This window comes from Talpa occidentalis, unplaced genomic scaffold (assembly GCF_014898055.3).
Source record: "Talpa occidentalis isolate TD23 unplaced genomic scaffold, MPIMG_talOcc4v2.1 talOcc4.12, whole genome shotgun sequence".
NCBI lineage: Eukaryota > Metazoa > Chordata > Mammalia > Eulipotyphla > Talpidae > Talpa > Talpa occidentalis.
The window spans coordinates 14,459,962-14,487,043 of NW_023601212.1; the positions used below are offsets into that span (position 1 = coordinate 14,459,962).

A 27,082-nucleotide genomic window follows, 5' to 3' on the forward strand; every position below is an offset into this window, starting at 1 on the left:
GTGACAAATACCAAAAGCTCTCGTTGGTAGCCCAGGCAATGCTCAGCACATTAAAACCACTCAGTGCCTAGAATCTAACCTCCTGCTGCCACTAGCCTCTAGCAGAGGTGCTTTGGGTCATCAGTTCTCTTCTCACAGAAGCCTTGACTGACCCCTAAGCCATCCCCTGAACCGGCTTTTGCAGAGCTGCTGATGCAAACTCAGGTTCAGTGGTGGAATCTGGTAACCAATGTGCTTCTGCCTGGGGATTCTGCCTCCTTTCTGCCAAGGGTTAATCCACCTGGGTCTGCACTTTCCAAATGCCCTACATTGAGTTGAGGTTACACTACAATTGGGAAAACAGAAATGAAACAGAGGATTCAAAAACTTGGTTCCAAAAGCAAAACAAAAAGACATGAACAGGGTTGCTATTTCTCCAGTTGAAGACTAGGGACACATGCATGGCTGGATGGAAGATGGACTTCTGTGGAGTGGGACAGGGTTTCTCAGTATTTAGCACCTGAGAGTTTGTGAAAAGAAAGATTCTGATTCAACAGGTTTAAGGCAGAGGCCCAAAAATCAGTGTGCAGATTTATACTGCTTGCTTACTTGCTTGGTAGAAATTCTCCCCTGGTGCACATTTCAAGCTACCAGTATGAGGTCATGCTACACAGAGTTGGGAAAGGAGGTACACACTTAGCTGAGAGACAGTCCAAATTGGATCCAACACACCCAAGTTTCTACAAGCTCTTAGGTGATGAAGATGCTGCTGATCTATGGGTCGTATGTGGACTCTCAGCAGAGATGATGGTGAAGATATTTGAGGGTTAGGCTAGGATGAAGAAGATGTCAGGGTTTCTCAAACTCATTACTGACATTCTGGACCAGCCAACTTTGGTTTTTTTGTGTGTGTGCGCGTGTGTTTTTAAGATTTATTTATTTATTTATGCATAGAACTGGGGTGTAGGCCAGAGGTGTGAGAGGATTCACCAGAGACAGAATGGGGAGCAGGACAGTGAAATACAGGCAGTGAAATACACTGTCAAGGGGAGCAGCGGGCAAGGCAGGAGAGGTCTGCTGCACCCTATGTGGGTCAGCTCCCTGGACAGGGATGGAACTCAGGCTATAGCAATGATAGCTCTGAGACTTAACCCCTCGGCCACCAGGGAGGCCTCAGGAGGATTATCTTGTAGGATGCTCAACAGCATCCTTGCCTCATCCTTGCCTAGCATCCTCCTGAAGTAGTCACAATCAAAAAGGTCTCCAGTCACCACTAATCTACATTCATCTCTAAGAAATGAAGGGAAATGGGAAGGTACCTGTCTCACTAAGAGAAAAGAAATACTGAAGGGGGGGCAGGGGCCGAGAATATGAGACAGAGAGCTCTTTTCAGACATTAACAAGCTACGTCAAGGAGAAAAGGTTATCTGTTTAGCAAGAGGGCAGGGCAAATTGAAAGTTTATAACATCAGGAGGAGCATTTTAGAGAATAACAGAAAGGTTTTGACCCAAGACAATGGGTTCATTGACTAGGATGAGGGATATCTATGGTTCTTGGAGTCAGAATTGTCTGAGCTGCATCCTGGCTACACCATTTATTAGCTGGGTGACCTTGGGCAAATTATTTAACAAGTACAAGCCTTCTCATAAGAAAACACCACAGAGCTGTCAAAAGTTCTGAGATTGTATGTGTTAAGATTTGAACACAGGGTCTGCTATATAGTACATGCTCAATTAAGGCAAGCTACTACCATTATTAGAATTACTATTTTCCCTGGAAAATAGCTACTTCACTTGCTATTGTTTTAAATGTCTTCAACGAAATAAAACACATGGAATGATGTTGCCTAGTGAGACACTTTCAATGTCTTATAAATGTACTCTTTGTGTGAACAGTAACTATAGCTAAGGAAGATATGAGCGCTGTGGAAGTCAACCAAGCACTGACTTACTGATGTTCCAAAAGTCACAATTAATGAGACAGGTAAAAGGGAATGAAGAGCCTATAAATCAAAAGAAAGCAAAAAGGATTTTAAATTTTCACTGAAACTGGCAGGTTTTCACAGGGCTTCAGTTAGCATAAAAATGTGTGATAACCCTTAGTACAGCTGCCAAGGATGACAGGTTTATAAGCGCCAACCTGACCTCCACTTGTTTATCCCACAAAAACACTGCTACTGGGTATTATCTAAGTCTTATCTAAGTCAAGAATTGATTAAAACTCAAGAAACTGTCTATAGTAATCTCTTTAGATACTCTATGATCAGTCTGCAGTCTGGGGATTTAGGAAAATCACAGAGTGTCTTCTTTTAGATTCAAGTACACACTGAGAACATATTTCAAGAGTACGAGATTTTTCTCTCACTAAAATTCTTGGGAGGCTATTAAGGGTTCTGTCTGTTCCATGTACAAGTGACCAATGAGGGAAGAGGCCGATTCTATGTTTTAAATAGCTTCTGAGTCAGGAGAGGAGAGCTCGACCAGAACAACTAAAGATTTTTACAGGAAATGTAGAATGCTTCAGAGAATTCATATTAGGGTCCATTAAATTCCTAACATCAAACTTATCAAGATGAGGAAGAAGTTATTAAATTCCTTCTTCCGAGCTGCGAATGGTACTTTCCGCCCTGTGAGATTCCTTCAACCTATCCAGCTAACTTCAAACATTTTACATTAGCAAAACCACAGAAAGGGCAAACATTATCAAGCATTCCAAGCTTATCATCTGTCTGTATGGGTCAAATCACTGGGAAGAACAGTAAATGTCATCACTCTGCAGGTGGTCAGGAATTAGGGTACTCCAGCCAGCCACCCAGTTCCAAGCTTTCCAGAAATAGCTATGACATATACAAGAGCTCATCAGAGTCCTCACATACTAACTCTCAAATGAGACAGTGCTGACACAGTGGTCACTGCTCACTCAAACTGTGGTAGAGGTAAATGAAGATGCCATTGATTAACAGGCACATGATGTCAACTGACAGTCCCAACAAATTTAAATATGACTTGCTCTCCCTTAAAATAGACTCTTCTCTAAATCAACAATGAAGATTTTCCCACCTGTTTTTAAGTCACTGTCCTAAAAACAAATAAAACTGATCTCTGAAACCAAACAGAAAATCCTGGCTCAGATTCCACTTGGCATTTTGTCAACATCTAACAAGATTTCCATTAGAAACCAGCATAGGAAATACCAGCCACCTACTTTCATTTTGGAGTCCAGATATGTTTTACTGCAGGAGTTTAAAAAGGAAGAGGTTCACCTTACCCACAACTTCTCTCCTGAGTGCAAGAAAAGAATAAAAAGGTATCAAAGCTTTCTCACAGGGAGATGTTTTGTATTGTGAACATTTTGTGATTCATTTGGAAATGATTCCAAAACCTGCATTTGAATAGCTGGCACAGATTTTCCATTCTGTCTTGAAAAAGGGCAGTCCTTGAGGAGTCAGGAGGTAAAGCTAAGTTTTAACATTCCAAGGGAACATTAGCAGACATTCTCGAAGTGCCCTCTTCCCAAGTTTCTTTTGATTTCCCCCCAAACTATATTCATTTACTCTCACCATCCTCGTCCAGAAACCTTTGTATTGATTTCAATCTCCTTCCTGCGAATAGGAAACCATGATCAGCACATCTTCAATCACCCCTCAGTTCCTCCCTCCTTAAAAATCTACAGTGATGAAAGTAGTAACTGGGTTTTGAGGGGGGCGCTGTTTAAAAAAACAAATAAATAAACAAAAAGCAGGGGGTGGAGATGGTGGAATAAGGGGAAATCGGAAATGATCACTAGGATCCCTGGTCTTTCACCAGGTGTGATAAATCCTGGCTTTGAGTTCCTAACTTCAGACTGTCTAAAGCCAAATTGCCATAAACCGAATCGCAACATAAAAACAAACCAACAGAACCACTGAAGGTGCCCCTTCCCCGAAGTTTCTCCCCCGGGTTGGGCTCCAGCAGGGCTCCCCTTGGAGATGCCCGACGCAGGGCACCCCCACGATCAGCCTCCAGATTTGGTTTTCGAAAACACCCGGTCCCCCTCGAAGTTCAGCTCGCCCACGGGCCAGGGACAGGGCTCGGGGTCCGCGAGCCGAACCCCGCGGACTGCAGGCTCCCCCGCGCCCCCGCCCAGCCCGGGGCCCCCCGCAGCCCCCCTCCCGCAGCCCCCCCCCCTCCCCGCGCCCCAAGCCCGCAGCCCCGCAGGCCGGCCCGCCCGGGTCCGCCCCCCCACCCCCGGCGCCCGGAGCCCGCCCCCGGCCCCCGAACGCCGCCGCGGGGCCCACCGAGCCGTGGCGGTCGGCCGCGCCAGCCGCGTCGTCCTGCTGCAGCTCCGCAGTCATGGCCGAGGCGCCCCTCCGCGGGTCACCCGCCTCCCGCCGCCGCCGCCAGCCCGGCCTCGCAGGAGCAGGCCCCGCCCCCGCCCGCGCCCTCCCCCTCCCCACTCCCCACGCTCGGGCCCCGCCTCCGCCCGGCGCGCGCCGGAGGCTCAGCCCACACGCCCCGCCCCCGGCCTGCGCGCGCACGCAAGGCGCGCGACTCGGGGTCGCGCCTCTCTGCGTGCTCCCGCGCACGCCCGGCCTGACCCGGCGCCGGCCACGTGACCCCGGCCTCGCTCCGGGCGGTTGGCCCCCAGGAAATGGCTGCTTCCCCCGCACCGGCGTCTGGCCCGTCCAGGGCCCCCGGCTCCTACTCATTGTGGGACGCGCCGCCTCACAGACGGGCTGCAGCCGCTCCGGGCTGGGGCCCAGGCTCGGTGCCGCCTAACAGTTCCCCCTCCCCCTCCGCCTGGCTGGTCATTTATTTCCAAGTCCGGCCACATGAAAAGTAGCTCCTCGTGGGCCTCGCCGGTGGCGCAGGCGGTTGAGCGCAGCGCTGTGAGGCTGTCCGCAGCCTTGGCAGCGCGGGTTCGAGTCCCGGCCCGCCAGGGAGCTACCCACATGGCGCGGCAGACCTTTCCTGTCTCGCCCGCTGCTCCCCGTCAGTCTGCCTGTTCTGCCCCCCACTGTCTCTGGTGAGTCCTCTCACCCTCCCGCATATCTGGCCTGTACCCCGGGTCTTGTGTGCATAAAGAAATAAATCTTTAAAAAAATATTGTCTGCCTAAACTGAGCCCACGGGACCTGAGCCTGTGTTCCTTGATGTCCAGCGTGAGACTCCTAACGCGGACGGGGCAGGGGCAGCAGCAGCAGAGAGCTGGAAGTTGTTCCATTGCAGGTTTTTTTGAGTATACGTAATAACACAAATTTGGTATATTTTGCTCAGTTTGCGCCAGAATACATTTTAAGAGACAGCCCCCTTCCCCATCCCCGCCCCCCCGGGTTGTAGTTTCAGGGATTCTGTGGACATGTTAACTATAAGATAGTATGTGTGACACGCATGTGATGCCACGTGGGACACATGCACGTGTGTCACAAGTCCACTTGGCACCCTTTGGGCTGTTCCAAAGATACATGGAGGCTGGGCGTGGGGGGGCCTCTCGGAGGTCCTGCTTGTACCATGGCCCTGCGGTAGCCCTTGGACAACCCCTTCGGTGAGTGTTCTGCGTAGGCAGGCGGCTTTCCCGTGCTCCTGGCCCTGCTGCCCAGTGATTGTGATGTTTCTCCTGCAGGCCCTTCAGGTTTGACGCGACCCCAGCTGGTGGCAGAAGGAAACAGAGACAGATCGAGTGCAGTCCCGGTGGGACACGCAATTTCTCTCGGGAATTAGGATCTTGACTGCTCCTCTTCCCGTCCTCCAGCGATAGAAGAGGCCCCTCTCCCTGGCAGGTAAGTTGGCAGTGATCAGAATCTTCCACTTTCAACAGACTGTGTATTTATGTCTCAGTTTGGGGGACTTTTGATTGTTTGTGGTTTTGCTCCCCTCACCCACTGTGAGTAATCCAAACGTGTGCCTGGCCTCAACCTGGGAATCATTGTAAAATAAGTGATTTCTTGGTCTGGTTTATTTGCAACACCGCATCCTTCTGCGTTGCTAAAAAGCTCTATGTCTGTGCCTTTACCCTCTCTCTGGAGTCACTCCTGGTTTTGCACATTCATGGTAGGAAATGGCTTGTTTCATTGTGTACGGGTGGATGGAAACCTACAACCCTTATTCATAACATTTTCTTAAGGCACGCCAGACTGTTCTCTTCTCACCCCCTCCGGCATGTGCCCACCATGGCTACCATTCAGGAGCTGGTAGGAAGATGGCGCTTGGTGAGCAGCAGCGGTTGTGATGAATTTATGAAGAAACTAGGAGTGGGGATGGCTCTGCGAAGAATGCAAGATTTGGCCAGACCAGACTGTATCATCGATTTTGATGGTAAAACCCTCACCATAAAATCCGAGAATTCTTTGAGGACAGCACAGTTTTCATGTAAACTGGGGGAGAGTTTTGAAGAAAATACAGCGGATGGCAGAAGAACTCAGACTGTCTGCATTTTTATAAACGGCACTTTGATTCAAAGGCAGAAATGGGAAGGGAATGAAAGCACAATAACGAGAAAACTAGAAGATGGGAAATTAGTGGAGAAATATGTCTTTAATGATGTCACCTGTACTGTGATCTATGAAAAAGTAGAATAAAAAATTAAAATTCCATCATTTTGGACAGGAATTAACTGCAAATTCAATGAACAAACCTCCATACAGCCTTCCCTCCCCCTCCCCATTACAGTATTTAATCTATCACAATTTTTTTTTTTTTTTTTGTGGGACCCTTGCCTGCTGCGGAACGAATTGGTGCTGCAGGGGCTGCCGGCAGCCTCACAGCCCAGCGCTTAACCGCTGCGCCACCAGGGGAGGCCCTCTATCACGAATATTTTACGTGCAACTGTTTCAAGGTGTTGGTTTCATTAGGATCTTCCCTTCGTAAAATAAATGTGCTAAAAAAAAAAAATCCTTAAAAAACCTATACATGAAAACTTCAGAATAATTATTAGTTTATAATTATTTCAAGAGTAGTCAAGAAAACAAAAAAATTCTAATAAAGGGCAATATCAAATAATTGGCATGTTTAAAAAGGGAGACATTTCCAGAGTATTTCCCCAAAGAAAAGTATTGAATTTTTTTTCCTTTCTTGGGAAAAATTTTGTCCCAATGCTAACTTATTTCCAGAGTCAATGAATTTATGTCTCTGCTTCTGATTTACCTCAAGCCCAAAATATAGTTCGTATTGTAAAATTTCATTATTATTGAATACTTGTATGCGATAAGTAAGAATGAAGGGAAAGTGTTAGAAGGAAAGGGGAAAGAAAATGTATGCCTAGATATCTCCTCTGCTGCACTCTGTAAATAGATTTTGCTGCTGGTTTGAAAGCTGAAGGCAGAAACTGACAGGTGTGACTGTTCTTCCAATTTCGGATTTCTTTCCAGGAATTATCTGCTCAGAAATGTTGTGGAGGGCCAGCTTCTCAGCAGTCAGGAAAAATAGCTTAGCTGTCAGGGGAAGGAATATGAGTATTTCTGTTTTAACCCCTAGATTAAAGAATTAAATGATGTATGTTAAATGCTAGGTGTTAAGAAAATATTTCAGCAAAGGCTCTCTCTTTGCTAGTTGAGAAATAAGTGGGTTAACAAACCTCATAAAATATATACAGTAGGCCAATGTAGTTTGTGGAGACTTGAAGCAATTTCAGTAAAGTCAGTGCATTCATTTTCATTGTACAAGTATTTGGTTTTGGCATTCAAAATAGCAACCTCATGTCTCCTTTTTGTTTCTATAGAAAATATAGACACTAAATAGCTTAAAATCTGTTTTCAAAAATTCTTCAGAATAGCTTTAGAATTCATGAAAATCAAAAACACTTGGGATCAAATAGTAGAGAACTAGAAAACAGCCTTCTTCTGCAGACTTGATTTTTGACAGGTCAGCACTGTAGATGAGTGTGGTTACAATGGACTTTTAACATAGGTGCTCAGTTTCTCATATAAAAATTCTTTTGGAATACTGACTCTGCATCATAAATCAGTTTTATTTGGATTAAAGACTTAAATGTTGAAAAGAAAATATTAAAACTTAAAATCTCTATTGAAAAGAATCTGTTAGGGATAGGGGAGTGCTCTGAAATTTGACACAAAAAACAATTCATAAATGCAGAAGGTTTATAACTTCAATTATATTAAGATTAAGAATGTCTATTCAGCAGAATGCACCATGAGAAGAAGGAAAATATTCACAAACTGGAAGAAAAATATTTGCAACACCCACAACTGATAACATACTAATATCTAGAGCAAAGTTCCTCAACCTTGGCACTATTAACATGTTAGGCCAGATAATAATTCTTTGTTGTGGGGTCTGTCCTTCCTATTGTAGGATGTTTTATCATCTCCCTGGCCTCTACTTACTAGATGCCATTCCCTCTTCCCTACCCACTTGTGACCATCAAAAATGTCTCCAGACATTGCAAAATGCTTCCTAAAGGCCAAGTTTTTCTCCAATTGTGAACCAGTTATCTAAGGGGAAAAAAAATCTTACAAATTCAAAAGGCAAGGCGGTAGAAAAAAGGGCCCAAAACTTAAGTAGGCTAGGCCCTTCACAGAAAAGCAAATCCACACACAGGAAGAAATGCTAACCTCACTGGTAATCAGGACATATGAATTCAAATAATAGATACCATTCCCTGGATACAATTGGCAAAATTAAAAGTACCACAATTACAAGTGTTGGTAAGAATGTGAAACAATGAAAGAACACTTACACATTGCTAGTACAAATTACCAGAACCACTCTGGGAAACAATTTGACATCAACTATTAAAATTCAAAGCCATGCATGCCTCTTGTCCAGCAATTCCCAAGTAGCTCTGAAAATTTTTTAACATTTTTACCAAAATATATGTGCAAAGCTTTATAACATGTTCAATAGCAAACGAAGCAGGAAACAAATGTATCAGCATAAAAATGATACATATTTGGATAGTCCCTCAATAGAACATGATACAGAAGTGAAAATATGGCTATACAGTATCATGGATGAATTCCAGGGGCATAATTTATAGGGTGAAAGGCAAAATCACAGAAAATATCAAATGTTACCATTTACACAAATTAGAAAATAATTTTGTGTAGGGAGGTAAACATTTATCTGCTAAATTTGAAGAGCTTGTTGGTTTATTCAATGATTCATGAATTGGGGTGAACATCCCGGCTAGGAAGTAGAAAGGTGCTCTAAGGAATTGTGCAAAGTGGCAAGTTTTTCTAGTCAGAGAGTGGGACAATGTTGTTAGCAAAAGAAAAGAAAGAGGGGCACATGGTCTATGGTAGAGGACTGTGGGCATCTTGGTGGTGGGTATGATGTGGAAGAGGTGTGAACTTGTAGCTCTAAATCCTATACCATATTGTAAACCAATGTCACCTTATGAAAAAAAAAAAGTTGTTAAAAATAAAGAAGGCTTCAAGTGAAGCCACCTTCCCTTAAGGAAAGGCAGAGGAGTGTCATCGTGCAGATGACACTTCACTAGTGCTGAACAGGAAACGCCTGATTGATTGGGGTAAAATTTTGCTTTGAGGAGAGACCGAAACTGTAGTTAGATTAGGTGTTATGTTTTGATGGGGCTTAGCATAAATGATTTCATTTTTGGTCTGTTTCTCTGACAAGTCTCACGTTTTGATCAGAATTTTCCCCTAACTGAGCCATGTGATCAAAATTTAAGCAGCCAGTGCCACTCGCAGCTACCTCTCTGAGTTCTTGCAGTTCTGCTTATCCTCTGTGTGGTATTCCCAGGTTATTTAGAGCATGGCTTTAGATTCATATTCCTCATTTTGATATTTGTCTTGCCACATGCTGGCCCATAAATTTTCTTCTTCTTTAGCTTTACTTTTTCTCACTCCCCGTGTAACTCTTTTCTTATTGTTTGTTTGTTTGTTTGTTTTTCCCTATGTGTGTCTGGTTTTAGGGCTTGTTCTGTGTTCTTAACTACTCGGGTGAGGACTTACAAACTGGTTCGAGTCCTTCACCTTTGCTTGAAACACCTCTGCCTGCACTTACCGCCCCTCCTTTCTAACCATAATTCTGTTGTCAGAGTCTAAGGGCTTCTTTTTTGGTTTCGCTTGTTGAATTACTTTTTTTTCTTTATATTCCTCCAGTGAGTGAAAATCATACAGTGTTTGCCTTTCTTTTTTTTTTTTTTAAGATTTATTTATTTATTTATTATGCAAGCACTGGGTACAGTCAGAAGCACGGGAGGGTGAGAGGATTCACCAGAGCCAGAACCGGGAGCAGAGCAGGCAGAAGGACCGAAGTACACTGCTGAGGGGAGCAGCGGGCAGCAGGAGAGGTCTGCGCACCATGTGGGACCCTCGCCCTGCGACGGGGGATTGAACCAGCTCTGCAGAGGCTGCGGGCAGCTTCGCAACCCAGCGCTCAACCGCTGCACCACTGGGGAGGCCCAGTGTTTGCCTTTCTCCCTCTGAGTTATTTCAATTGGCATGATCCCCTCAAGTTCCAGCCGTGTTGTCATAAATGGCAATGTTTCATCTCTTGCTATGGCTGTACATGCTTGTTTATCTCTATCACATCTTAATCCATGGGTCAGTCCTTGGTCACTTGGGTCGTTTCCATGTTTAGTGAATAGTGCTGCAGTGCATGTAGGGGTGCATATATCTTTTTTTTATCTTTTTTTTTTTTTTTAAAGAGGCACGTATTTTATTCATTTATTTATTTATTTGTTTGTTTGTTTTTGTTTATACAAGCACTGGGTACAGGCAGAAGCGCGGGAGGGTGAGAGAATTCACCAGAGCCAGAGCAGAGAGCAGAGCAGGCAGAAGGACCGAAGTACACTGCTGAGGGGAGCAGCGAGTGGCAGGAGAGGTCTGCGCGCCATGTGGGACCCTCCTCCCATGGCAGGGGAGCAGTCAGGGATCGAACCGGCGCCGCAGAGACTGCGGGCAGCTTCGCAACCCAGCGCTCAACCGCTGCACCACCGGGGAGGCCCGGGGTGCATATATCTTTTTGAATTAGTGTTTTCACATTATTTGATAAATACCCAGAAATGGGATTACTGACTCATGGTAGTTCTATTTTCAAATTGTAGAGGAACCGCCATACTCTTTTTTTCCTCGGTGGCTTTACCTTATAATTTGAGGTAATCCTAATTGTTTATTTTTGCTGTTATTTCCTTAGCCATAAGGGTCAAGTATCCAAAAATATCTTTATCATGGATGTCATGGAACATCACCAGTGTTTTCTTCTATGTATTTTATTGTTGCAGGTCTTATATCTAAATCTTCAGTCCACTTGGAATTTATGTTTGTGCATGGGGATCCAACAGAGAGAGTGATCCAGCTTCTGTCTTTTTCATGCACCATCTAGTTGTCCCAACACCATTTATTAAAAAGACTTTTCTTTCCCCATTGAGTAGTCATGCCCGATTTACCATAAATTAAGCATTGATATATACATGGATTTATGTTTTGTCTTTTGATTCTACTGCATTGATCCATATGTCAATTTTTTCCCAGTTCTGTACTATTTGAAGTAAAGTCAGGTAATGTGATGCCTCCATTTCTCTCCCATTTTCTTAAGTTTGTTCTTGAGAGGCATTTATGGGTCCATAGACATTTCAGTATTTTTTGTTCAGTTTCTTCGAAGAATGTTGTGGATTTTTTTTAAAGGGTGGGGGAAGGGTCTGACAGGTACAGGAGGCTTTATTTTTTTTTTTTAAAGATTTATTTGTTTATTTATTTATACAAGCACTGGGTACAGTCAGAAGCACAGGAGAGTGAGAGAATTCACCAGAGCCAGAGCGGGGAGCAGAGCAGGCAGAAGGACCGAAGTACACTGCTGAGGGGAACAGCAGGCGGCAGGAGAGGTCTGCGCGCCATGTGGGACCCTCTTCCGGTGGCTGGGGAGCAGTCAGGGATTGAACCGGTGCAGCAGAGGCTGCGGGCAGCTTCGCAACCCAGCACTCAACTGCTGCGCCACTGGGGAGGCCCTGTTGTGGATATTTTATTGAAGATTGTGTTAAGTTTTTATATCACTATGGATAGAATGGTCATTTAGCAATGTAACTTTTACTCTGAACTCCTCTTCAGGTATCTTTTGCAGTTCTGCTGAATTAAGACTTGTCTTAGGTTGGTTTGTTTTTTGTTTCGATTTTTCAGTCCAGCACTTGTGATATATTCTTCTGTCACTTTGTTTTTTAGTTTTCATAGGTTGTAATAGGGGTAAACTTTCAGATTGCTTCCTTTGATCCTGTTCAAGTGACAGGAGAACTGGCACCTGCAAAGGGTAGTAGTTAGAAAGGAATTAGGCATTATGGCATCAAAGGGTTGGTTCCAGTGAGCATCAGGAATTCAAGCTCCCTGTGTGCAGTAGGTATGTGCTGGTGATCCTCCTCCTGGAGAGTTCCTGGGCCTAGATTTAGGTCTCCTGTAGTCTCTGGCCTCTAGGTTATGTTTGAGCACTAGATGCAGTACTGGATATGGATTATAGTTGATATGGGGCCATAGGCTGGGAGCTAGGAGTTGTTTGTTTTTCAGTATAGAGCCTTATAGTGGGGTGTTTACTCTGGTTGTCAAGATCCAGATACTTAAATTCTGATTAATGAAAACATTCAGCTTTCTTAGTTTTGGCCTTGGGTAGGTGGGTGACAGGGGTTTTGAACATCACAGACTTGGGCTACAAAATATAGCCTTTTTCTGAGGACTTAGAAGTAATCTGCCCTGGCCCTCTTCACAGGTTCAGCCTCCGGCAGTTTTATATTGAAAGCCTCAGGCTCAAGCCAGTAATCACACTCTGCATCCCTGCCCCCAGACTTCTCCTATAGTGCGCCCTCTGGTCAGGACACCAACTCTGTCCACCCTCTTCCCTATTGCAGTGCCAAGTCTCCAGAGTTCCTGATGTATGTATGTGGCCCTGAGCCAACCACTGTAAGGAGGTTCCATATGGCAGTGACTGCTGCCACCTCATGAATTGTATTGCCCCAGGATTGCTGCAAACACAGTTCAATTAAAAATTTCTCCACACCTTCCACCAGACTGTTACTCCTGGGATATGCTATCGTTGTCTACTTATCTTTAAGGAGTTAATGACTTTATTCTGCTGCAGCTTAGTTGTGAATATACGGAGGAGGTAAATCTGGAAACTTCACTCTGCTGCTGTCTTGTCTGACTCTCCTCACCTATGTTTTCTTGTATGTATTTTATGCTTTTGAGCCTTCTATTCAAGTTTTTAACCCATTTTTGAATTGATTTTGGTCTAGTTTTATTCTTTTGCATGTGGCTGTACAGTTTTCCCAGGACCATTTATTGACGAGATTTCCTTTGGTTCATTGTATGCTTTTTTGGGTTCTCTGTTATCAGTTAGTTGTCTGTCTATGTTTGGAGATATGTGTGTGTGTCTGTATATATACATATATATGGATTTATTTTTAGACTCTTAATTCTATTCCATTCATCTTTGTACCTCATTTTTTCCCCCAGCAGCATAGTTTTTTGATTACTGTAGTTTTGTAGAGTAGTCTGAAGTCAAAGGAGCATGATGCCTCCATTTTTTTTTTTTTTTTTTACAGGATTGTTTTGGCTGTTTGAGGCCTCCTGTGCTTCCATACAAATTTAAGGATTTTTTTTTTTTTGTTCTATTTTTGAGTAGAATGCCATTGGGATCTGTAGGGTAGGTGAAAATTGTCATGATTTTCTTTCCCCCTGCCATTAGTATTACAGATAGACACCTGTGGGCTTGCACAAGTGCCTGATGGTGGACACCTGGAGTAGGGGGTGGGCACGCATAGGTAGGCCCAGCTGGGCTCAGAAACTGGGCATATAAGGGCGGAGTGACGGGGATGCCAGTAGAAACAGCAACAGCAGCAGAAGCTACAGCAGAGAAGAGCCCACAAGAGAACACTAGAGAGCCCAGAAAGAGTGAAGACTTGCCAGGGGCTGAGAGGCCTGCCAGCCTCTTGGGCCCCCAAGCCCCCCGCTTATCGTGACTGGGGATCAAACCGGTGCTGCAGAGGCTGCGGGCAGCTTCGCAGCCCAGCACTCAACCGCTGTGCCACCAGGGGAAGCCCGAGAATGGAATTTCTTTCCATTTCTTTTTTTTTTTTTTTTTAAGATTTCTTTTTATTTGTTTATGCATACAAGAACTGGTGTGTAGGCCAGAGATTGGGGGTGAGAGAATTCACCAGAGACAGAGTGGGGAGCAGAACAGGCAAATCTACTGAAATACACTGCTGAGGGGAGCAGGTGGTGAGATAGGAGAGGTCTGCTGCACCATGTGGGTTAGCTCCCTGGCTTCCCTGGCTGGGGATCAAACTCATGCTGCAGTGGCTGGCCATAGCTTGATAGTGCTGAAAATTAACCCCTTGCGCCACCAGGGAGGCCCAGAATTTCTTTCCATTTCTTTGTGTGTTCTGAAATTTCTTTCAACAGTGTCTTACAGTTTTCAGTGTAAAGGTCCTTTACCTACCTTGGTTAAATTTATTCCTTAGTATTTAATTATTTTTGCTTTGATCATAACTAGTATTGTTTTCGTCATTTCTCTTTCTGCTAGTTCATTGTATATAGAAACAACAGGTTTTTGTATAGTGATCTTGTAGCCTGCAACTTTATTGTATTTGTTTATTTCTAACATCTTTTTGGTACAGTCTTTGGGGTTTTCTATATGTCATCTGCACGTAGTGATAAATTTTGCTTCTTGTTTTCCTGTCTGGATATCTTTTTTTTTCTTTGATTCTTTTATTTTCTAATTGCTGTGTCCAGGTCTTCTAATGCTATATCAAATAATAGTAGAGTAGCTTCATTCTTTAAAGCGTTTTTCTCTTCATTCCTTCTCTGATATTCCAGTCTTCGGGAAATCATTTCCTTGGTGATTAGGGATATTATTATGTTAACTGTAACCAGGATAATTCCACAATGTACGATCAATATTTGGACTGTACTTTGGATCAAGGATCCCTAAGATGCAAATCAAATCAAAGACCCTGTTGTAGGAATCACCATTTTAAGTGAAGGTGCTTGCTCAGTGATCTTATGTAACTGAGACTCAACTTAACTCAAGTACGTCAAGTAGTGCTGGTCACAGCATAGACACATCCTTACTAAGCTAAAAGACAATCCAGGGCCATAACAATTTTGTCCATAGAGTCTAAGAATTTTGTTTTATAGCTATTGATTTAGCACCAAATTAGTTACAGCTATGGAAGCTAGTGAAATTTAGGGGTCTGTCACCTATATCTTTGCATATGTTCTTTCTTTATACAGATTCTTGATGCAAGTTTCTCAAGATTTAGGGTTGTTATATAGTGACAGGGAAATTGGGCCCCTGATATTAGGAATGTCTGGCACTATAGAAAGGGGATAAGGTTTTTTGTGTATTTGCTTTTTTTTTTAGGATAATTGAAGCATTGGAAACTGAGAAGTTTGTGACGGGCAGAACTACAGAATTATAAGATAGTGGAAAACTGAACAGCTTGAGAGGTCTTCCTTTCCGTTCCCAACCCTTTTAGCAATGACCTGAGAGATATGGATGAAGGTATTATGTTGCCAGGTCAATGCAAGGCAAAGGAATGAGAAGAAGAAGAAAGGGAGTTAAAATGTAATGTCTTGATCTGACATTGTCAGTGAAGGCAATGCACCTTGATGTTGGCTGCTTCTCTTCCTTGTCGTTTTGATCATAGGTGTCTAGCGTCTGTACCTAAGGTTTGAGTGACTGAAGAAGTTTGCTCTCTGGGTAGTGAGGGTGACCTGATATATTTTTCTCTCAAGAAAGTTCAATGACAGTCTTCATTCTCAGTGACTCTAAGTCAGGACTGTGGCAGAAAATTGTAAATTAGTTTTGAGAATCATACCGAGGCATTTGAGGAAACTAGAAGAATTCAGGATCCAGTTCACTTTACAGCCAAATAATAAACCATTAAAAATAATGAACAGGAATAGAATCTAGTATCTACAAAGATACAAATGTGATTTTTCTCTCTGCAATTATTCCTGTTTTTTTCCCCAAAGTTAATAACAGTAGATTAATTTGTATAACTTGGCCTGACTATTTATATAAGTGAAGTTCTTTTAGGACTGTTTTGCTAGAACTTTTCAAAGACTTGTGAGGATAAGAAACCAAGGCAACTCACCATCAGAGCCTATGTACAGGAAAATTTCTCTCTTGTATATGGCATTCCTGTCAAAGCCTTGATGATATTACCAATCTAATTGTGGTCTGGTATAAGGAGGATAGATTCTTTTTTTTTTTTTTTTTTTTTTTTTTATAGAGGCATGCTTTATTTATTTGTTTTGCTGGTTTGTTTGTTTTGTTTATACATGCACTGGGTACAGTCAGAAGCGCGGGAGGGTGAGAGAATTCACCAGAGCCAGAGCGGGGAGCAGAGCAGGCAGAAGGACCAAAGTACACTGCTGAGGGGAGCAGCGGGCGGCAGGAGAAGTCTGCACGCCATGTGGGACCCTCCTCCGGTGGCCGGGGAGCAGCCGGGGATCGAACCGGCACCGCAGAGGCCGCGGGCAGCTTCGCAACCCAGCGCTCAACCGCTGCGCCACCGGGGAGGCCCGGATAGATTCTTTTTGAACTTAGGCAGATAACTGTATTGACTCAAGTATTTCTGGGTTTTTATGGGAGTTGGTAGGAAGGAAATAATATTTCATCTTTATTTGCAGAGGTATGCTTTACCAAATTGCTATCAATCATGGAATCACAAAAATATTACTTATTTTGGAGATTTACCTTGGGCTACTAAAATTTTACCTGCCTTGGAACAAAGCTGGAATTCATTCCCAGCCACTCCCTCCTTCCCCTCTCTCCCAGGCCTATAGCCAAAGACTGACAAATTTGACAGGATGCCAAGCTCCCTTAATAAAGAACAAACTCTCCTAGTAGCTGTCATTGTCAAGTTTCCTGCAGGGGGCAGGCTAACCCCACCCTTTCTCCTTAACCATTTTATTAGGATTGCTTTTATATTGATAATAAACATTTGTACACAAATCCTTAGATCTACTTCTAGAAAGCCCACTACAGCTATTAATTTTATGGAATTTTATCCTTTCTAATATTAAAATTCCATATGACTTTTAATACCATTTATAGGAGTTGGAGAACCAAGGCTTTATTTATTTTCACTCTTAAGAAGACAGTTGAGAAGTTATCCTTTAATAAGTCACTGAATCAACTGAACTAAACCCTTGTCTCCAAGGAAATTTAGGAATGCCTAGTGACAAAGAGTTTGGAGAAGAAAGAGTAAGGAAATAATCAGGGAGGAATTGGTTGATGGTTGTAAGCAGAATGCAAAGATGTTAGATGGGTTGGTGTGAGCTGGTGTTGGGAAACATGAAGGGGGACATTTAACACAAAAAAAGCAATGGTGGCCTGTATAGAGACATGACATGACTTTTAAGTCACGTAAAACTGCACAGCTTAATAAAATGTAAAATAGATTGTACTTTCCTGGGGCTGCAGGCATGACAGCTGCCACAAGGCGGCGCTCTGACTACATTTACTTCGGTTTCCACCGAGCTTTCCATTTTCCCACTCCTCTGCTGGGTCTATAACTAGAGGTCTGTCACACTCCAGCCATAGTCAGCCAGCCTATTATTAGTGCCAAGCCTTCCTCCTGGAGCAATGACAGTGTAAATTTCAGCAATGGCAGAGAGGGGACAAATACAGCTGTTGTGCATTTTAGAATAATTGCTACAGGCCATTTGGAGACAGCTTTATAATAACAGCACTTATATAGACTTATACAATATTTCACTTTTCTATTTTATTCCCCCCTCAACATGTTATATCATGAATTTGTTCATCCACTCAACTTATATGAATCTGGAATCATCTGCCTTCTAGTTTACAAAGTGAGATTTGCAATCCTCTGGAAGCTACCATGACTGTCCACCCTTGTTCACATGCTATTCCTTTAGCTGGAAGCTCCACTCTCCCTCTCCTCATTTAATTAACTATCTGTATTCAGGGCAAATGTCGTTTGTAAAAAGCATCTCCTCACTCCAAGTTTGGGCTCAATTTTTATTTAAACTTCTTCCCTAGCTCACTGACCTACAAGCATTTATCTCATCATATTCACAGTGTTTCTTATCTATTGCCGGTACCCCAGTTTCCTTAAGATCTCTTATCTTTGTATTCCCAGTGCCTACCATAATCTCCCACACAGTGAGCCTGATGAATAAATGGATAAATAACCCCTCCCCCACCAAAACCCTTACCCCATCTGTAGTCCACAGCAGAGATGGAAATATCCAGAAATTTAGACTTGAGCCAAAATATCTTACTGCCTGCTGTGATTGACCATATCCAGGCCTCTCCACAGGAAACTGCCAAATGGACCTAAATGAAAAAAAAGTCCTGGGTCTTGCAGTGAACCAGAGTTCAGGAGCGATTCCCCAGTGCTGGCACAGCAAGACTTTGAGGCCCATAATCTGTGCAGAAGGCCTGGACAGCATGGCTCTCTAAGATGACCCGCCTTACATCGCAATCTAAGCATTTTCTTAGAACTGATGTGATTGGGGCATAAATAAGCCTCAAGTTCTACATTTCTCTGACTTTGTGGGGGGGGCAGGGAGGTAGAGGGGTAGGCATCTCATTTCTGGTAACTTCAAGGGCCTTGAAATTTAGTCTTCCTGTAAGAACCTCAAAGAGAGGCATGAACCACCTTCATCTGTGTCTCATGTTTATCCTTGGCACTGCTTGCTAGCTCGCTCTGGAGCAAAACAAATGAAGATCAATCTGGCTTTGAATGAAAGTCATCATTCTCCCGCATCCTTTGTGAGATGGGCGGTAGAAATGTAGCATATTGATATGGCTGTGAAAAACCTGGATCCTTCTTGGTGTCATCTTTCTTTCATACACCCAAATTGTTTTCTGCTGATCTGTTAAGTCTTCCTTCCCTTTCTCTCTCCCATCCTTCTCAAACATTCAGTAAGCACCTACTTGGTGCTCAACTCTGTGCTGGAGATATAAGATAAATAAGACAGAGTGTACTACCTTCAAAGAAGTCACAGAATTCTGGAAGAAGTAGAAAAGCAAACAAATGTTCATAATACCATTAAGTAAGTGCTCTAAGGGAGTTATCTACGAGGCCTGTATGTTCACCGGAGTGGGCCGTGGTATGCTAGAGCTGTTTAGTAACCAGTTGGTGGTCTGGGCCCCTGATTTTGTAGTGTTTGCCAGTTTTTGTATGGCAAACATTTCTATCAAGTTACTGACCTATGTCACTGGACAGAGTTGGGGAGGTACACAGATGGTTCTGTGACACAGTAAAAGCCAGCTCCAGTACACCGCCATGAGATCCACCTCCTGAGACCTCCAAGGAGAGAATCCTTCCATGCTGTTACTGGGCTTCTAAACCACAGAACTGTGAGCTTATAAATGAGTTTTGTTTTAAGCCACTGTTTGTGGCCATGTGTTATACAGCCATAGCCAACTAAACAGAATTTCTTATAGCCTTTTTACAAAGGTTAAAAACTAAGACTTCAAAACGGTAAGCAGTTTGACTAAGACCATGAGCATCTAGCAAGTGAGGGCACTTGGAGGCAAAATGGGGGATGCCTGACTTCAAGTTTGGGATTTTAGCTCTTATGTTCTGTGACTTCCCAGAGGAATCCATGTCATACAATCACGAAGGGCCAGAGTAACAGGGGCATTCTATTCCTTTGTTTCTTTCTTTTTGGGATCCAAAAATGTACAATGTTATTCAAATGAATTTCTGAGCCAAAAGAAAATCAATTGTTGAGTGTGGCTCTGGACTTGAAGTAGTGCCCCAGTGGTTGATTTCTATTTCAGAGGCGCTGAAGAAATTTCATATGGGACTCTATTCATTAAATATTAGAGTTTGGCTGGAGTGTCCATTTCTGCTGTTGTCCTCCAGCCTGACCAGATGTGCTCAGAAAATTTGGTTCCCCCTGAATATGTACATCTGTCAAAATTCCTGTCAATTTTAGCACGACTGCCAAGGGAGTGAACAAAGAGACTTGGCGATTAACTTCAAAGAACTTTGTTGGAGAGGAATAAAGATATTTAAGGCCTATTTTGTGAACTAATTGCATTTGCATATTTATGGGATTTACTGATATAGCAGTAATTAAAAACTATTTAGTAGTCTTAAAGGACACATAACTCAGTTGCTGTTTGCATAATAAACACTTGCTTATTATGTTTGCATAATAAACCCTTTCCCCCCACTTCTTCCAAAAGACAGTGGTCCATATAAGATGTGTCATATCTGACTTAGAAATTGTAGAGAAACATAGGGCAAGGATGCATGGGAATGTGGAGAAGGGACTTCTAAAAGAAATGTTTGTCTTGTTTTCTCTTAATGATAGGCCTGGCCAGAACTATTTCAGAGGATGGTATATTCAAGCCTCAGCTTAATAAGTCTTTCTTTTTCCCAAGTGATTTTTAGGAAGCCTAAAGCTTAGCCTTTGATGATTCCAATTTCTTATTTTTTTTAGACTAATGGGCTAGAAGAGCCTGAATGGGCTTCACCCCCATACCTGTCATCCTTCCTAAGGAGATCTCTAAAGGGGAGGCATAATATCCTTGACTAGTGGCTTAAAAGAAAGAACAAGTAAAATGTGTGATACTTAAAGAGTAAGTAGAAACAGTTTTCATGAAAACAGTAAAGGCTGAGTGGGAAGAAACACCAAATCTAAAGGCACTGAGTAAACAAACTAAACCCAGCCAGGACTGTAGTTTGAAAAAGACTCTGAGCCGTCCACAGGTGCAGAGCAAGGTGGTCATGGAAAGATCATGAAACATCTGTATGTAAACTACTTTGAAGACAAGTTGCTCACACAGAACCATTCCCATCTTGTCAGAATTCATCAGTCAACAGAGAGCTGTAATGGGCAGGATAACCAGACTGTTGTTAAATTAGCTAATGAAGGTTGTAATGTACCTGTATTCCACATCATTAGCAATGGCCTTCCAGTAACAGATGGGCCTATGAGAAAGTGAGGAGCAAAGGGAGGGGAAACATATCCCAGAAGGTCTGGCTCAGAGTCCTGGCTTTGTAGCATGGTGGCTAGAATACAAGATCGGTCATCACTTTGATTAAACCTTTGCATTAAAGGCAAGCACTGTGGGGCCTCCCCTGGTGGTGCAGCGGTTGAGCGCTGGGCTGCGAAGCTGCCCGCAGCCTCTGCAGCGCCAGTTCGATCCCCAGCCACGGGTGAGGGTCCCACATGGCGTGACAGACCTCTCCTGCCACGCCCGCTGCTCCCCTCAGCAGTGTATTTCGGTCCATCTGCCTGTTCTGTTCCCCGTTCTGGCTCTGGTGAATCCTCTCACCCTCCCGCACTTCTGACTGTACCCAGTACTTGTATAAATAAATAAATAAATAAATAAATAAATCTTTAAAAAAAACAAAAAGGCAAGCACTGTGTTCCCTTCCCATAAAATGTGGTGCCTCCAAAGATGTGCTGCCTGGAGCTTCCCTTTCTCTTGTCCTAATGCATCTCTTAGGTGGAAGTGGACAATTTTTGGAGCCGATAGGAAGTGCTGGGACTTAGAGGGCCAGATCAGTTCTTGGTGGGTGATCTTATCTCTTGATGAAACCCCATTCATTTATCTCCGTCCCTAAAAGGCATTTCTCAAACTTTCCACAATTTTGTGCCAAATTTCCTCTATCAAGTAACTTTTAATTTTTGGTTTTTTTCCTTCTGAAATATTTTCAAGTGCACAGCAAAATTGAAAGAATAGTGGAAAGAATTCCCTCTCCAAACATTTGAGAGTAAGTTGTCAACACAGTGCCCCATCACCTCTGAGTACTTAGTGTGTCATTCTTACAAACACAGGGACATTCTTTGACATAGTAGCAATACAATCAAAATCAGGAAATCCAAAAGTGCTACATTACTACCATGAAATCCAAAGATATCATATGCTTTTCACCAGTTTGTCCCAAAATGTTCTAACAAAAGGATCTAATACAGACTAATGTCTCTTTAATCTGCTTTTGTTGGATACATTTTTTCAGCCTTATTTTAACTTTCGTAACCTGATACTTTGGCAGACTACATGCCTGTTATTTGTAGAATAGCCCACAGTACATCCTGTGTTTCCTCCTGGATGGACTTGAGTCATGAATTTTTGGCTGCATAATAACTAAATTGCTGCTATGTCTTTTTAATTCCTCCTGTTTTGTCACACCCAGCTCTCCTGAGGTATTAATTCTCATCACTTGATTAAGGAGTTAACTGCCAGACTTCTTCACTAAAATTTTTCTTTTTAATCTTTGTAATTAATGAATATTTTGTGTAAATAACCTGTTCCTCATCAAACTTTCACCAACAGTTTTGAATCACCCCTGGGTGTTGCTTGAGTGAATTATTACTATGCATATTTCATCATTCCTTCTACATATATTAGTTAAAATTCTAATTTAAGGAAAAAGGTTTCTCTTTTCCCATTCATTTCTTTATTTAAACCAGCATGGATTTGTGATTTATTATTTTATTTAGTAAATTATAATCCTTTAGCATCATTACTGATTTGGTTGCTCGAATTGTCCCAGTTTTGGCCAGTGGGACACCCTTTCAGGCTCACTCCAAAGTCCTTAAATCATGACCTTAGCATTTCTTTATAAAACAATAAATTTACATTTGTGTTTATTTCTGTAGTTAGCTACATATATTAAAAACCGCAAGTTCACATGGATATCTCCAAAACCAATTCAGTGTGACAGGATTGACTCTTGTTTTCTCGCTTTCCACATTTGTAACTCTCTTCACCAACAGCAGGAAACCAATCAGGGTACATCTTATTGATAGATGAAAATTAGGAAGAGAGCTTCATGGATTCTAAGCAAAGGGACAGGGTATTAGGAGATTAACAATCAGGTATATCTACCTCCCCCCCAATTTGCTCTGTGAAAACTTAACTCAAACATGTGCTTCTACAATCCCACTTATAATAATAATAATAAAAAAAAAACAGGCAGATGTTGAAATGGTATGACATTTAGTTTTGTTTCTAGAGCATCTAGGGGTCTAATGGACTAGTGAACTAATGGAAGATAGAGTTATGTAGTTATGCAACCTTTTCCTTAATAATGAAGAGTGAATGGGTAGTCAAAGTGAAAAAAAATTATTGAATGATATTAAACTTTAGTAATTCTAATTTTCAGTTAGTAAACCTAAAAGCATCTTCTCTTATGTAGTTACTTCCTGAGTCGTGGGCAGTGAAGATTTAACAAGCACTCCTATTTATCAAAAATCAATGTTTCTTTTAATTAAAAGAACTTAGGAAAAACAAAAAGTGCTTTTCCCACTGTATTGTTAGCAGTTGTTCTTCATTAGACAATACCAGGTTTCCATTAGCCTTGTGTAATTCAAGAGCCCAATAACCATTGTCAAATGCTGGAGATGTTACTGCATAAGTCTGATTTAAAACAGCTATTTGGATTTCAATTATTAATGAAATTAGTGTCCTGAATGTCAGCAAGAGCATTGCCTTAGGTAAAAGCTTTAAAGGAAATCATATTAGTATGGAATTTCCTCTCCTTAGGGGCTCCTCTTAGACTGTATTATTCACTTAGCTATCTTCGGTCAGGGAAATTGAAATGTTGGCCATGATCTGGGGCAGAACCAAATGGAGAAGTTAAGGAATATTGTGGTGGTATCATTTCCAAATCATTTGTGGGGTGCTGGTATCGCTTTTGTCCCATTTAGTGTTTACAAAACAGCACGAGCCAGGCCAGCATAAAGTGGCAAACAGAGACACGAGCGGAGAGGAGCCCTTTCAGGAAAAACTGAGTGGCAGTCTATCCAACGGGCAAGTTTGCATTCTCTGGGACGTGCCTGGGAACATTAGAAAGTGTGATGACTTCTGCGTGGCCCTTCATCCTAATGGCTGCTTCAGGTGGGTCTTTTTAATGATTGTACTAGGCATTGAGTATTAACTCTTAGGTGCTAGAGACCATGTTTTATTTACACTATGCTGTAGAACTCCAGGAATGTTTGTTTCTATTCATCATCTGTAAAATGCCAGTTCTGTGAACCTGCATGGAGACCAATGATTTTTTATGATTTTATTCCTATAATTACAGATACATGGACATACAGGGTCATACAGTGACACTTTTCGTATGTAATTGAAAATTTGTTCTGAAAATCTAACTGAGGAATTTCTGCCTCTCTAGAAATCAAGCTCTCTTTATAGCAATTTGCTTTGAGAACTTGGGCACCTTTTCTCAGATTTGTTTTTATGTGTGGATAATAGATTTTTATTATCCAAAATTGTCTTTGTTTTTATAAGCTTTTAGTTGCCCAGAGAAAGAATTCTCTGGATACATCATGGCTATGGACACCTGGATGTCATTTTAGAATTAGAGGCTCACCATCTAGCTGTGCAGTGTCTGTGGGAGGGATGAGTCTGTCTCTAAAGAAGAGCACTACAGGCTTGTACATTTTTGAGGGTACAATTCCCCTTTAAAATGCTTCATTTTTTTCTAAATTTATGGAACTCTATGTACATGGCGCCAGTATTAACTCTACTACTGTATTTTAGTAATATTTAATATTTAATAGTAGCATTCTAGTTAGGATACAAACGGTTCTTAGAAAACACAGATCAAGAATTTATGTTTATGTTGGAGTTTCCCAATAGCCCCCTTTTGTGAGAGTTCTAGAGTACTGTCTGAATTTTCATTCAAAATATAACTGGAAATAGAATGAGTCAATTATGAAGATGAGGAAGGAATTTGGTAACCACGAAGCTGGAAATGATTTTTTTATTGAGTAGAGAAGAAAAATAACCACTTATCGTTAACATATAAAAACCCTGGATGTTGAACTTAAAGGATAAAAGCATATCTTAATTATAAAAATGAAAACAGAGGAAATTTCATTAAATACCAAATGGGTTTCTTAGCAGAAAGTAATTGTGAACATTACTCTAAGTAAGATAAAATAGAAAAATGAAGGTAAGAAAACAGAAGAAATTCTTTATGATGCCATTTTCTAATGTTTTGTATTATGCCTGATTTTTGTTCTAAATGTGGCAGAAAAAGTGTTTTAATAGTATCTAATAATCAGTGCTTGAACATAAATCATCCTGAGAACATTTGTTGCAGAAAAATTTGCCCTTTGGAATTTTTACTCAGTTATTACCAAGATGATTTGTAAACATAAGCGCTGGACTGATCACCAATTCACAGCTGCTCACTAGAGGCAGTGACTGGGGGAGAAAGGGCTTGGGTTAGGAGCCCCACTTAGTACCTGCACTGCTCAGCCAGGAGACTCAATTAATCTCATATATTCAGTTTCCCTGTAAGTTCGCTGTTTATTTTGTGTATTCATGGAGATCAAATAAGAGAGCATTGTGAAATTGTAAGGTGCAATGCAAATGGAATATATTACTAACCTGAAAACACACGTGCAGAAAATAACAGCTGTTTCTGTCCAATAATGTACACTTCCTTTGGGAGGATCACTCACTGCTCTTCCTAATATGCTCAGGGAGCCAGGTTAGGTCATTGTTATGATTAAGAACTCGCTGTTTGCATCCTGTTTTAAATCCCGCCCCTTCTTTTGCAAGCTGCATGACCTCTGGCAGTGCTGATCTCACTAGGTCTATAGCCTTTCATTATGGTAGTGATAACAGCCGTTCCTTCTTTGGGCTGTAGAGTACCTGTACAAGAGGCTCTAGTCAAAGTTAAATGAGATAGCTTATGTGAAAAGGCTTTTAGCCTAGTGCCCAGCACACAGCAAGTATTCAGTCAATATCAGATATACAATACTGCTGCACACGTAAACCTCAATTTCATTGTAACCTCTCAGATGTACGGGTAACTTTCTTATAATTTTAAAATAGTATATTCACTAAAGCAAGAATAGTTCTTTTCATCAACATGCTCAGAATAAGGTGTGACAGAGTAACTCATTCAAACAAGGGAAGTAAAGGAATAATTCTATTGTATACTTATAATTTTTTCATCTCTCTTCTTCTAAAAGGGTTTCATAGCTCGTAGCTCAGTCTCTAACACATTCTGCTTTCCAGATATCTCACAGATGAATTATTTGAAGCTGTTTATTAGCATTCAAAGAGGCTAGAGAGAATCTTTCCTGTGTCTGTTGATAGTTTCCATCAGTGTCTGTTGAAACATCACTGAACTGTGAGTCATTTAGTGCTTGTGTGAATGTCACATTAGCTTTCAAGGGGCATAATTTACTGTTAATTAATGGTCACTTAAATCCTTAATCTCTCTCCTGTAATTGATCTTTCTCTTTGGGCAAATTTGCATTCATACTAGAAATGTAATTTATTATTTCTTCCCATTTAAACAAAGAACTCTTTCTGCCTATAGTTTAAATACACTTCCCTTTACTTCTCAGTTTTCCTTCTATCATTGCTTGTTTCTCTTTTGTTCCTAGTTCTAGCTTCCAGGGCTTTCTCTTTTTACCCAAAACTTTATCATATTCTAGCAATATGTGTTTATACATAGGGGACCTATGGATTGTTTCCTAGAAAAGATAGCAAAGGGGAATTGGGGGCTTTATGAGAGCAAAGGTATAGGGCACATACACTTGCTTCTCAGAATTATACACTTGCTGTCCCTGGTGCTTTCCTCTATTGAAGCATGTACATGGCAATGTTTCCCCAACTGGGACTTGAATTGGGAGCTTCCAAGCGAGGTAGAAGTGAAGTTGCCCAAAGCGAAGTTCACAGGAAGAGCACCAAGACCAGCTTTGCTCTGTACTCCTGACTCCTGTTTCCTGGGGTATGCCAGCAAGAAATGGTCTCAGGTAGAGAGATTCACAGCACATTTTGCGTCAGTCACAGTTCACAAAAACCTTGAAAAAAAATGCCTGGTGCTAGCCACCCACCTTAGTCTTGAACGCCTGCCTGACTAGCCAATGTCACTTCAGGCATCCTCTTGGGTGAGTGGTTCAGGAGTTAAAATGCTCATTAGATTCTCAGTTCTGATGGCAATGAAAGCGAATATTTCACTGCCCACCATGAGCCTGGAATTGCACCTCAAGCTTCGTGGTTAGCAAGTTGGTCACACTGACATTGATAAATCACAGAAACTGCTGCCTGTGGCGGCAAGTGACATGACATCATTCATAAAGAAATGGGCATAAACAGGATTGTCACACCAGGAGAAGATATCTCATTTACAGTTTCCTGCTGAATCCCACATACCTTCAGCAGCTCATCACAATAACCCTCAAAAC

The 27,082-nt window shown here is 42.1% G+C and overlaps 3 protein-coding genes across 13 annotated transcripts in view; 2 read left to right on the forward strand and 1 right to left on the reverse strand.

Annotated features, from left to right (window-relative positions):
* USP28 (ubiquitin specific peptidase 28) overlaps nt 1-4,377 on the reverse strand; it is a 60,062-nt gene extending 55,685 nt beyond the window's left edge. For 5 of the 11 annotated variants that reach the window (XM_037505305.2, XM_054693109.1, XM_037505304.2 and 2 more), the window contains exon 1: nt 4,257-4,332. In XM_037505305.2, coding sequence (XP_037361202.1) covers nt 4,257-4,313 — 57 coding nt within the window. In that variant the 5' untranslated portion in view covers nt 4,314-4,332. Of the gene's footprint in view, nt 1-3,184; nt 3,262-3,539; nt 3,979-4,256 lie in introns of those variants that run through there. The other 6 variants (XM_037505298.2, XM_054693108.1, XM_037505297.2 and 3 more) reach the window with 4 other exon arrangements.
* Nucleotides 4,378-5,698: 1,321 nt separating this feature from the next.
* The window catches only part of HTR3B (5-hydroxytryptamine receptor 3B), a 50,040-nt gene continuing 28,656 nt past the window's right edge, over nt 5,699-27,082 (forward strand). The window contains exons 1-3 of the mRNA XM_037504720.1: nt 5,699-5,737; nt 20,357-20,495; nt 23,576-23,765. Coding sequence (XP_037360617.1) covers nt 23,726-23,765 — 40 coding nt within the window. The 5' untranslated portion in view covers nt 5,699-5,737; nt 20,357-20,495; nt 23,576-23,725. The remainder of the gene's footprint in view (nt 5,738-20,356; nt 20,496-23,575; nt 23,766-27,082) is intronic.
* Nucleotides 5,704-6,648, forward strand: LOC119240689 (fatty acid-binding protein 5-like). The gene is made up of 2 exons (XM_037505306.2): nt 5,704-5,737; nt 6,082-6,648. Exon 2 carries the CDS (start codon nt 6,128-6,130, stop codon nt 6,533-6,535), a length of 408 nt encoding a protein of 135 aa, XP_037361203.1. The 5' UTR covers nt 5,704-5,737; nt 6,082-6,127; the 3' UTR covers nt 6,536-6,648.